Source organism: Microcaecilia unicolor, chromosome 3, assembly GCF_901765095.1.
Source record: "Microcaecilia unicolor chromosome 3, aMicUni1.1, whole genome shotgun sequence".
NCBI classification, from domain to species: Eukaryota; Metazoa; Chordata; class Amphibia; order Gymnophiona; family Siphonopidae; genus Microcaecilia; species Microcaecilia unicolor.
Window position 1 is genome coordinate 107,200,538 of NC_044033.1, and position 12,680 is coordinate 107,213,217.

Here is a 12,680-nt window from a genome sequence, read left to right on the forward strand (position 1 = left end):
CATGTGTGGTAACTTTCACCTATGTTTACTAAATGGTGCTATGGGCACGTTAGTGTTTTTAACATGTGTAAATGGTTTATGCATGTTAAATGCTAACGCGCCCATAGAAATGTATAGGCACGTTAGTGTTTAATGTGCCTTAAATTTACAGGCGCGTTAAAAACACTAATGCACCTTAGTAAACCTACTCCTTTATCAGCAGCACTTTTACGTGCTTATTTTATTTAAAACATTTCTAGCCCGCCTATACATAAAATCACTAAACAATACAAATACAGATGCCTATTAAAACAGAAAGAAAGAAACGCCTGAACAAATATGTGACTTTATAACTGTTTCTTAAAACTAGATAAATCTGTCAAATTTCTTAACAGGCAACTTAATCCACAAAACTGGGCCACTACTAAAAAAGTTGCCTTTCTTGTAATTGCACAGTGTATCTGCAAAGTATCTAGCAAGCAAAGTAACTGTTTTCCCTCCTCCAATTGCTGCAATGGGGGGGGTTGAATAAAGTTCACAAACCTGCTGAAAGTACTGAGCTGCCAAGCCAGCAAGAGATTTCAGAAACCAACATCACCAAAGTAAAATCCACTCTAGAAGCAACTGGCAGAAATATGCAAGAAAAATGCTTTTTAAAATTACCTCTAGACAGTACACACTTATTTACTCTTTTGCAGCAGCTGTAAATTTGTGTGTGCGTCACTGTGCACTTTTGGGACGGATTCTGGGAGACTTGTTTTATAAAAAGCACATAGGTCCTTATGTTGCCTTTATAAAATACAAATCCCAAAGCAATAATCTTCCTTACTGTGTGCCTGAGTGGTGTAACTCAACATTAGCTTCTAGCGCAGCTAGATTTACAACTTCAACCTCCTTATCGGCACCACAGGAAATTATGTTGCTGGTTATTTTCAAAAGTATTATAAACATCGATAACTTATATATCACCTTTGAATAACTTTTTTAATTACTTATTAGATTAATTAAATACTCATCTGAGCATATATTCCACTGCCGGGCTGGGGACACGATCTGACAAGACTCATGTTTTGCTTAAAAAAGCTGTTTCAAGGAATGCAATCTCCTCCATAACTCATTTTTTCATGCTTTTTGGGAATGTACAAATATTTGTCGCTTTTGGCGGAAAATCACTCATTTTTTGGGAGCCCTTTTGACCTGTTATTCCGATGTCAGTCTAAGATCTTTCATTGGACCAATATGAAATCTTTCATGAGCAGGATGGGGACAGTTGCCTTTTCATTCATAAAGCAGCTTTGTTAGGGAAAAAAGCTATTTTGAAAACTTAGACTGGGCCAGAAGCTCCTTCTTATTGGGGCTGGCGTAATATGTTTCATCAACATATGCTTCTGGAAGTTTCACAAGGGTACATCCCTTAAATGAAAAAAAAAAATTTTGTCCATATGGGATTCATATCTGGCATCCTTAAATCCTAGAACACGGAGTTTTGTCTTAAACTCTAGTTATTTCTAAACGGATTTTTTTTTTTCAGGAGACTGACAGCCATTAGGTGGAGGTACATTTCCTTTGGGGAGTGAGCCATAAGGCCGCAGGCACTTGGATAATAGGAGACTGGCATTCAATCTGGTAGGACTGTCCCACTCACTCTTAGGTTGTCTGACTCTCACTGTATGTTGGGATTTTTTTTTTTTTTTTAATTGCTCTGGGAAAGGAATTCAAGCCATAGACTTCCTGAGCCTGTACGTCTAGCTCCATCTCTACCTATTTTCAAATCTATGCTGAAAACCCACCTTTTCACCACTGCTTTTGGCTCATAGCTACTACTCAATTGTCTCCCCTTGTTCCTTCTCACCCAGTACTTCCCTCGCCCTTAATTGTCTTGTCTGTATTATTTTTAGATTGTAAGCTCTATTGAGCAGGGACTGTCTCTCTATGTCATGTGTTCAGTGCTGCGTGAGTCTGGTAGCGCTATACAAATGTTAATAATAATAGACGTGGAAGATAATTTGTTATGCAAACAGTTCATTCATGATTGGTACACGGTTAATTTGTTAAACTATGTTATTGTTGTCTTCCAAAAAATATGATCATTATTACTGGGTTAGGAGAGGGTTTGGGAAAGGGGAGGGGGAAAAATTGTTAAAAGTTGATGACGGGCTTTATCTTTTTGGCTTTCTTGTATAAGATCTGTTATTTGACCCCTGTATGCCTAGACTGTTGGTTGTACTTATTTTGTAAAGTCATCAATAAAAAAATGTTGAACATAAAAATGCTGTTTCAAGGAAAGTCCCCTGCTTTAATTATTGGACTTATCGATGTTTATAATATTTTTGAAAATAACCAGCAAAATAATTTCCTGTGGTGCTGAGGAGGTTGGAGTTGTAAATCTAGCTGTGCTAGACGTTAATATTCAGTGAGTTACACGCCAAGGCATACAGTAAGGAAGATTATTGCTTTGGAATTTGTATTTTATTATAGAGGTTTCAAATACCCTTAGCATACTGTACATTATATAAAATAAGCACCTTTTTGGATTTCTCACCTAGGTTCTCGCTATAAAATTATCCCCATGTGCATTTTATGTAAACTGATACACTTTAATACCACAAAATAAGAACCGGAAAGAGAGAGAGAGCTGATCCCATGGGGCAAAAACTACCTTTGTTGCCAGCATCTTCAATAATTTGATAAACCAGCTTCTCCTGGTTGTCCGATCCTTTCATTTTGCTGTAAAAGAGAATGCAGGCTTAATGGTACCAGAAAGCTTTTTTGGGTCCTCTGTTAAAAATAAAAGCCAGACTGCTTCCTGAATTATTTCCACGTGGAAATTTTCCAAAAGCAGAAACAGAAAACATCCATTTGTAATACAAAGATAACCAGATGCTGTACCGAAAAGAATATTTTTCTTATTCGGCCAAACACAAATAATGGGCATTGAGCTTTAATATAACAAATAATAAAAGAAGCAACGTGAACTAAGAGATCAAGTGTTTATTTCAGTAGGATTTTGCACAGTAGAGCTCCGGATTATTTGTATTCAAATTTAAATCTGTATTTGGGGCCGAATCAAATATTCAGTGCAGCCCTATTTTCTATTAAACCTGTTGCAAGTTTGTACCTTCAGCTGCCACCCTAGCACAGCCTACAGCAGGAAGTCCCCAGACCAAGCACAGGCCCTCATTTATTGCTTTAGGCTTCAGCACTTTTGCTAAGCTTGCCATAGAACATAAAAGCATTTTTTTACTGATGTTCTCCAACTGCAGAAAATAAATACACTTGAAACACAGTGTTATATCTTACTGCACAATAAACAGAAATCCAGCTTACCCAGAGCTTTGTGCATCTTTTAATCTGTACAAGAGTCCTGTGCCGCTTCTTAAGAGATCCAACTGCCCCTAAAGAAATGTAGAACATTAGTCACTTTCTTTTTCTAGACACAGCAGCTTTCCTCCTGCTCCTTTTGGGCTTACAGAACCATAATTACCCAGAGATTCTTCCCCTCTCCCAATTCACCTAGCCCAGTCATTGCACAGATAGTCCTTAGCCAAAGGACCCTGCACTATAGCTCCTTCTGGAACTCTGCCATCACGCACCCTAAAACCAGCCACTAGGAACACAAGTATTGTCATACTGGGACAGACCAAAAGTCCATCAAGCCCAGCATCCTGTTTCCAACAGTGGCCAATCCAGGTTACAAGTACCTGGCAAGATCCCAAAACAGTACAATACATTTTATGCTGCTTATCCAAGAAATAAACAGTGGATTTTCCCAAGTCCATTTTTGTTTTTTTTTACAATAAATGTTTATTAATTTTTGAGAAGGAAACAACAAAAGAGACATTTAGAGAGCAAGTATACATAACCTTTCGTTACACATCAATTTCTCCTATTTGCCTATAGCAATTTACATACTTCAATTACTTCCTCATTACCTCCCCTTCCAGCCCCTCCCGACTCCCCTTCTTGTATACATTTCCCAACTGATCCATATAAACCCATTCAACCGCCTTAGGATCAAACTTCCCCAACTGGCGGTCAGTTAGTTTTTCCAACTCCCCCAACACTCGAACCTTCAACAGCCAAGTGGAAACAAAAGGCCCATTAGACTGTTTCCAGTGGGCTGCAAGCACTATCTTTGCCACAGCAAAACACATGCGCTTAAGTCTTTTTTGCCATTTCAGGCCTCTTCGGTTCCCCCATCCCAGGAGATACCATTTAGGATCACAGGGACACGCAATTTCTAGGTGGCTGCTATCAAGCGGGTTACCCCAGTCCAATACTCCTGTATTCGGCAACAAGTCCACCATATATGAAAGTAGGTGCCAACTTCATCACAACATCTCCAACAGAGATCCATGGTCCCTTGAAACATTTTTCTTAATCGCTCTGGTGTGTAGTACCAACGCGTTAAAAATTTAAATGCATTTTCTTTAAGACACATATAGAAGATTTTTTCACTTCCAAACAGAGAGCTTTCCATTCTTGAACACTCATTTCACACCCTAAATCAGCTTCCCATGCTCTCATATACAAAAACTTAATAAACCTGTCCCCCCTAATTAAACGATAGAATAAAGTAATAACTTGTCTAGTCTTCCCCACAGAGACCCATATTTTCTCCAAATGCTCACTCTTTTCTAGATCCTTTCTCGTCCATCCCCTATCTAATATGTAATGTTGCACTTGCAAGTATGGGAAATGATCTGACGAAGTCAGGCCGTATTCCTCTTGCAATTCTTCGAATTTCCGCATTACTTCCCCATCTAGAAGGTCCCTGAACCGAATCAGTCCTTTGCACGACCAAGTGATGTATGTCCCCCGTCCAAGCCCTGCCTGAAAGCCTGGTTCCTGTGAAATGTGTGCAAATGAGGAAGGCATCCTAGAGCTCCTCAGCTTGATTTTCAGCCTGCTCCATAGTGTTAACAAGTGAGATATGTATGGGTTTGTAGTCAGCTGCTTATAATCACAATGTGAGGAGGCCCAGAGTGCTGCATCAAGAGATATGCTACTACTACTACTACTTGACATTTCTAGAGCGCTACTAGGGTTACGCAGCGCTGTACAGTTTAACAAAAAGGACAGTCCCTGCTCAAAGGAGCTTACAATCTAAAGGACGAAATGACAAGTCGTGGCAGTCTAGATTTCCTGAGTAGAGGTATGGTGGTTAGGTGCCGAAGGCGACATTGAAGAGGTGGGCTTTGAGCAAGGATTTGAAGATGGGCAGGGAGGGGGCCTGGCGTATGGGCTCAGGGAGTTTATTCCAAGCATGGGGTGAGGCGAGGCAGAAAGGGCGGAGCCTGGAGTTGGTTTGAAAAGTGTGTTGTGTGCAAATCCATGCAATGGGACTAAAACATAACTGGATCAGACTGTTTTGTGGGCTTAGGACGAGGTGACAACCTTGAAAGGGATGGTGCCAGGGTGGGATACTCTCAGTGCTGCTATTGGCTGTTTAATTCTCACCCTAACAGCAGCATAATGACAAATTAAGAGCCGCCAGGCAGCAGTTTCAGAAAGGTGACCCACAAAGCTCTGTTCAAGAGTTTTAATGGAGTCCGGGTAGCCCTGCTTCCAAGTGGAGATGAACTTTAATTCAGCTGCCCAATAATACCACTCCAAGTTGGGCACCCCTCTCCCTCCCAGTTCCGCCAAGCCCCACATCACCCTCTTTGCCAACCTCGGGGATCGTTGACCCCCATGTAAAGCCCAAGATCTCTGATTGAAGGCTTCCCAGTTCTACCCTAAAGACCAGCAACGGCAGGGACTGAAACAAAAACAGCACCCTGGGCAAAAGGTTAATCTTTACTGCTGCTATCCTGCCCCACCAGGAAATCCATCCTTCCCGCCACCATCTCATCTCTCTCCGAAGCTGTTGAATCAGAGGGGTGTAATTCAGAGCATATAATTTTGATGGATATTTGGGTATTTGGATCCCCAAGTACCTGAAACTCTTGCCAGTCGTACAAAAGGAAAAAGACCCCAGCAGTCTTTCCTCTTCTGCAGCTATTATTGTGATTCCCATAAATTCTGATTTATCATAATTTATTTTGAACCCTGAGAGTAGCCCAAATTCGTTAAGTTCTCATATTATAATAGGTAAAGCCAACTGTGGCGCATTGACATAAAATAGGATGTCATCTGCGAACAGGGCGATTTTATGTTCCCTTCCTCCCAACCTAATCCGCCTAACAACTCCCAAAGCCCGTATTTTACTGGCAAATGGTTTGACAGAGCGAACAATAAGGGGGAGAGTGGGCACCCTTGTCTCCTTCCCCTACTAATCAAAAAAGGTGAGGAATAACCTCCATTTATTTTCAAACGCGCCACTGGAGCTGCATAAAGACTCCATAGCCAGCCAATAAATTTGGGTCCAAATCCCATATACCCTAGAACTTCCCATAGGTATGCCCACTCAACCCTATCAAACGCCTTTTCAGCGTCTGTTGTCAACAGGGCCAACGATTCTGCTCACTCACTCGCTCCCCAAAGGATGTTTAGGGTCCTCCGGATGTTATCCGCCACCTGTCTCCGGGAAATAAACCCTGATTGATCTTCATGGATCACCCGCGGTAAGACCCTGCTTAGGCGATCTGCCATTACTTTTACTAAAATTGTTATATCCACATTTAGCAGAGATATAGGTCTGTAGGAACCGCAGTTCGTGGGATCCTTCCCCAGCTTCAAGATCACCGAGATCCCTGCCTCATGCATGCTTGAGGGGAATGTGCCCCCAGAGAGACAAGCATTCCCCACCCTTACCAACAATGGAGTCAGTTCACCCACAAACAGCTTGTAAAACTTTGCAGTGTAACCATCTAGGCCTGGAGCTTTGCCCCCCCCCATAATCGGTCTGTCCATTTCCTCCCTATCTGCCTGGGATGTCTGCTTCAGCGCGCCCCCTGATAAATATTCACAACTTCCTTAGGGGCTTCCGCCCCTTTAGTATAGAGATCAGAATAATACCGGACAAATTGCTCCATGATTTCCCCATCTTTAAAGTAAAGTGTATCACCGGGCCCCTTTATCTTGCTTATAGTGGACAAAGTCTGGCGCTGATTTAAATGCCTGGCTAGCATTCTCCCTGCCTTATTACTAAATTCAAAAAATCTCTGTTTAGCCAGGCGCCTATGGTACTCCATTCGTTCAATTTGAAACTTTTGCAGGGACCCTCTACAAACTAGTAATTGTGTCATCACCTCAGGGTTGCCCCCTCTTTGATGCAAAGTCTCCAACCGGATCGGCTCCTTTCGAAGCTCCAGTTCCTGGGCATCCCTTTCCTTCTTACGCCATGCCTCCCACTTAATCAGATGATCCCTCACCACTGTCTTAAGGGCATCCCACAGTATCCCATCTGACACTCCGCCCACGTCGTTCGCTAGCATGTATTCTTGAATTACCCCACTTCCTTATCTCCCAGTAGTGCCTCATTTAATCACCAAAAGGTTTGCCTCTTTTCACCCTGTAGGCCATCAAGCTGTACCCATACCGGAGAGTGGTCCGAGGCGTGAACACTCCCAACCCCAGAGTCTCGTACTTGGCCCCAGAGTGCCCGACCACACCAAAGCGCGTCTATGCAGGAGTATGTCTTCTGGGCATGAGAATAAAAAGTGTAAGTGCACTGTCCTGGGTGTTGTAACCTCCACACATCTAGCAAATCCAATGCCTGTACTAGCTTCATTAGCTTTCTTCTATGGGCTAGGTTACAACTTCCACCACCCTTAGAATGGTCCAACGGGCCTACTGTTAAATTAAAGTCTCCCCCCATAATCACACGTCCCTCCACAAACTCCGGTAGCTGTATGTGTAAGGACTCAAAAAACTCCCCTTGACCCACATTAGGTACATACAAGTTAATAAATGCCACTAGGTGGCCCCCTAGGTAACCCTTGACTGCCAAACATCGTCCCATCTCATCCCGGAATACTTCGCCTTTAGCAAATGTAACCCTAGTTTCTATGTAAATCACCAACCCACCCTTTTTGCCCCCTCCCGGATCCGCATGGGAGTAACAGTCAGTATTTCCCCTAAAGTGAAGCAAATGTGCATCCATTTTATGCAAGTGTGTTTCCTGTGTAAAAATCACATCCCATTTCAGCCGCTTAAGCTCTCGATATATAATGCTCTGTTTTCCTGGATCATTCATGCCATTGACATTCCACGAACCCACTAATAATTCCCTTCCCCCACCTTCTCCACCCAACTGGCTTCTATCCTCACCAGCCAGTTTGCTCCCTGAGGAAGTGTGTCTGGAGCAGGATTAAGAAGTTGTCCACTACTCATGCACACCCCTCAAGAGAACAATTCACGCAGCATTCCACATTTTCACCATCAAGCATCCCCATGCAAAATCACTCATACCTGACCAACGACCATACTTTCATCAGTTTAGCAGAGAACATAAGGTCCCCTCAAAACTTTCAGAGTCAATTCACAACCTAGTCCAAGGTGTTATGTAGCCAGATTTGGTCCCGCTTGACTGCTTGAGGGCGACCTCTTCCGGCCTCCCTGCACCTTCTGCCAAGTTGGCTGCGTATTGATAGAGGGGCCTCGACTCCCGGGCGACCCCTCCTGAGCCGGGAGGTCCATACACCCCAACTCTCTAAGGGCTTTCCATGCTCCTGCAACAGTATGGACCTTCTTCGTTTGAGAGCCCAATGTAAATTGTAATCCAAAAGGAAACAACCAGCGGTATCTGGACCCTGTTTTTTGTAGATAGCTAGTCACCTCCTGCATCTCCTTCCTCCTCTGGAGAGTGGCCCTGGCCAAGTCCTGGTAGATCTGCATCTTGCAATTGTTCCACATGACATCCCCCATAGTACGTGCTTTTCTCCACACTTTCTCCTTCACCGAGTAATTATGAAAACACACTATTATGTTTCTAGGCAAGTTCCCCCTCTGGGATCCCGTACTCCTATGGGCTCTGTCCAGGGACACCAGAGTTTGCGTCAAATCTCCGGTTTGATCCTCTGCAGTTTGCAGGACCAGGGCACAAATCTCTTTAATCACCTTAGCACAGTCTGTATATTGCTCCCCCTCCAGGATTCCTTTGAAGCGAAGGTTATTGCGCTGGGACCTATTCTCCAGGTCTTCAAGTGCATTCTGCAATTCTTCCCTCGCATGGCTCTCTAGTTTCAGAGCTTCTTGCAGCCTCAGTAGGTTCTCGGATTGGCTGTCTAGTTTCTCCTCCGTTTGTTCCACTTGCTGGCCTAACTCCCGGACCCGGACCTCTCTCCGCATCTTTTAGGAAGCTATCCACACCTACTTCTCTCTCCCCACCCTATTCTTCCTCCACTGAATTCTCAGTCCAAACTCGCCCAGACAGCTGAAGAGCTGACCCAAGACCTGAACACAGCAGTATGCCAGGCCCAGAACACTGGTCACTCTTCAGAAGGCATCTGTAGCATATTTATATAAACACGGTTTCCTGACAAAAAAAAAACCAAACCTAATTTCTTTTATTCTTGCTTTTAAAGAAAAACTGGGCTAAAACAATCAACCAAATATTCAAAAGTATTTTCCATGGAGAAAAAAAAAAGATCTTTGCAAAGCTCCATGTCTCACATTAATACTACTAGTCACTTCTATAGCGCTAGACATACGCAGTGCTGTACACAAAGATGTAAGAGACAGTTCCTGCTCAACAGAGCTTAAAATCTATTCCAGACAGGCAAACAGGACAAATAAGAAATTAAGGAGTTACATTTATTATGGGAATGATTACAACAACATGGGTATTAAACAGGTGAATAAGGGGTTAGGAGTTAGCAGCAGCCTCAAAATGGTGTGCTCTGAGCCTGGATGAGAATAGGGCCAGAGATGGAGCTTAGTATGATATTAAAAGCTACACTACAGTGCAGCATGCAATACTCATTTCTATTTGTACCTTTATGTGTCTGTGCAAACCTTCAACTGCCCCCAAACCTGGGACAAGCCTCAGCAGGTAATGTCAATGGTCAAACTAGTGTGGTAGGCCGGCTCAAGCCGTGGGCTTGTGCATTGTGGCACAGGGGATCCAGTTTTACTTCTCCCCTCCATTTGGATTTATCCAAGGGTGGAAGTGGCATACCCAGACCTGGGGAGGGACAGAAGACAGCTGCTGTTAACTAGGACAATATTTTCAGTCAATAAGTAGCACTAAGGATGTGCTTCTCCAGCCTTCAGAGGCCAGCCACAGTTCACCACAGACACTTGAGTACGCCACATGGGGAAAGAGATGTAAAGATGAACGACAGCAAAAGAGGAAAAGGATAGTAACATAGTAAGTGACGGCAGAAAAAGACCTGTACGGTCCATCCACTCTGCCCAACAAGATAAACTCATATGTGCTACTTTATATGTATACCTGACCTTGATTTGTATCTGCCATTTTCAGAGCACAGACCGTAGAAGTCTGCCCAGCACTAGCCCCACCTCCTAACCACCAGTGCTGCCACCCAATCTCTGCTAATGAATATTTTGGTAACTGATATATTTACGAAGGTGCGCTATTGTTTTTAGTGCGTGCTAAATGCTAGAGACACCCATATATTCCTATGGGTGTCTCTAGAGTTAGTGCACGCTAACTATGCTAGCGTGCCTATAGCACGGCTTAGAAACAGTGCCCATAATTATTTGGGTTTTGTTTTTGTTCACAAGTAGATCAAATAAAATTGTGATATTAGCTATTGGCAAATACTATCTCTTTTGGATCCAATGAAAATATATTTGTGAATGCAAGCCAAGGGCTGAACTGAGCATCGTGTTACCAAACTGGCAAGTTTATCAGGAACAGTCAAGCCTGAAGACACTGGCCTGATATATATTTAAAAAAAGAGAAAAAAAAGCTGTGCTCCTAAATTTGTAACTTATTATCAGCCAAATGTAGGAGTCTAAATTTTCATCTGAAAATCAATCTTAATTTAGGAGCTTAAAAAAGTTATACCTATAAATGTAGGCTTGTTATTTATAACTTTCAAAGGGGCCCTTTTACTAAGCTGCAGTAAAAAATGGCCTTAGCGGGTCCTAGCCCGGGACTTTCCTGTGCACATTTTTTAATGCATTTTCTAGTTTTAGTTTTGCAGGTCGTACATCGTGAGGTCCTTTTACTACACTGCGGTAAAAAGTAGTGCACGCTTACTGTGGCTTAAAAGATTTATGCATTCAGGTGTCCTGAGGTAAGTTCCCAATTGGTGTGCGCTACCCACACACTAAAAATTTTTTTTTTTTTACATTTTTTCTTCGGGGACACTTCTGCGCTAATCAGTTGGTGTGTCCACATTACCACGTACTGATTAGCTCAGGATTACCATGGAAGCCCTTAACGCATACAAAATAGGTGCTGGTAAATGGTAATTTTTTTGTTTTAATGCTTGTGTACTACTGGCAAAATTAGCACGTGGCAATTAATGGAACAAATTGAAAATCGGCCATTCCACCGCTGTGGTAAAAGTGGCCTTAGTGCAGGAGAAAAACTCAAGTAAATGTGTGCTAAAGCTAACTTTTACTGCAGTTTGGTAAAAGGACCGTTAATTTTTCAATTAGCACACAAGACTTGCAAAAAAATAACACTGAAGTGCCTACTGCCTTCTATTTAGGAGGTGCTAAGGACTCCCATATTAAGTCCACATTGTCCAGTTTGTACCCTCTAATGTGAACACGCTAGCTGGATAACACTTCCATGCTCATTCCTCACATATGCCACACCCCTCTAAAAAAATAAATAGCTCGTGATTAGCACGCGCAAACAGGGAAATTACCACACACACCTTAGTAAGAGAGTCCCAAAATTAGGAGCATTAATCCTATGCATACGGGGCCCATCTTTTTTCAAATTTTATTATTTAACTAAAATCAGTTGACAAAATCATTTAAAAAATACACCAGAGAAAATGATAAGTTAGGGACTCAAACTGGTCCTACCATTGATAGGAGTCGGTTGATGGCCACCGCCCTGTGCTGGGGTTCCAGATGAGGCAGCTCATTCTGGATAACTTGATCTGTAATCCCATGGGGAAGCTGCTGGCACAGTTCTAAGATCCTATGGAAAATTAAATTACAGGCTTATAGCTCAGAAACCAGCAAACAGAAGATCATGCATAATACATAACTTAACAAAATGTGTCATAAGAAAAGCCATATTGGGTCAGACCAATGGTCCATCTAGCTCAGTATTCTGTTTCCAACAGTGGCCAATCCAGGTCACAAGTGCTTGGCAGAAACCCAAATAGTAGCGACATACCATACTACAAATCCCAGGGCAAGAAGTGGCTTCCCCATGTCTGTTTCTAAAGCACACTATGGACTTTTCTTCCAGGAACTTGTCCAAACCTTTTTAAAACCCAGATACCCTAACCAGCCTTTCCCTGATAGTCTCTGAATGGATGCACTCTGAGTGATTGCCAGTTTACATACCTAGGTAGTTCTGACTGCATGTCTCTGTAAATGTATTATCTTTTCTACAGCTATTTCCCTTGTTCTGTATTGAGAAAGAAGTTCTGCATTTAATTTTGTAAAAGTGTGTGGTAAGCAAGATTACTGAATAAAAGATAATTGCTGGATAAGTGAGTCTTCAGTCTCTAAAGGGATAACGTGAGTGATTGTGTGCGAGAAGGGAAACGAGTACTGCAGGGACCGGGTGTGTGAGGTAAGATGGGGTGTCCTTGGCAGCAAGGCTCGGGACCTCCAGCCTGATTTCTGACTCACACTCTGGAAATAGCAGAAGATGG

General features: G+C 42.7%; 1 protein-coding gene across 3 annotated transcripts in view; it reads right to left on the minus strand.

Moving 5' to 3' along the window:
• Positions 1–12,680, minus strand: part of POLR3F (RNA polymerase III subunit F) — a 49,287-nt gene that overhangs the window by 17,759 nt on the left and 18,848 nt on the right. For 2 of the 3 annotated variants that reach the window (XM_030196240.1, XM_030196238.1), the window contains exons 2-5: positions 11,875–11,992; positions 3,307–3,374; positions 2,639–2,706; positions 523–603 (exon numbers count right to left, since the gene is read on the minus strand). In XM_030196240.1, coding sequence (XP_030052100.1) covers positions 523–603; positions 2,639–2,706; positions 3,307–3,374; positions 11,875–11,992 — 335 coding nt within the window. The remainder of the gene's footprint in view (positions 1–522; positions 604–2,638; positions 2,707–3,306; positions 3,375–11,874; positions 11,993–12,680) is intronic. The other variant, XM_030196239.1, reaches the window with a different exon arrangement.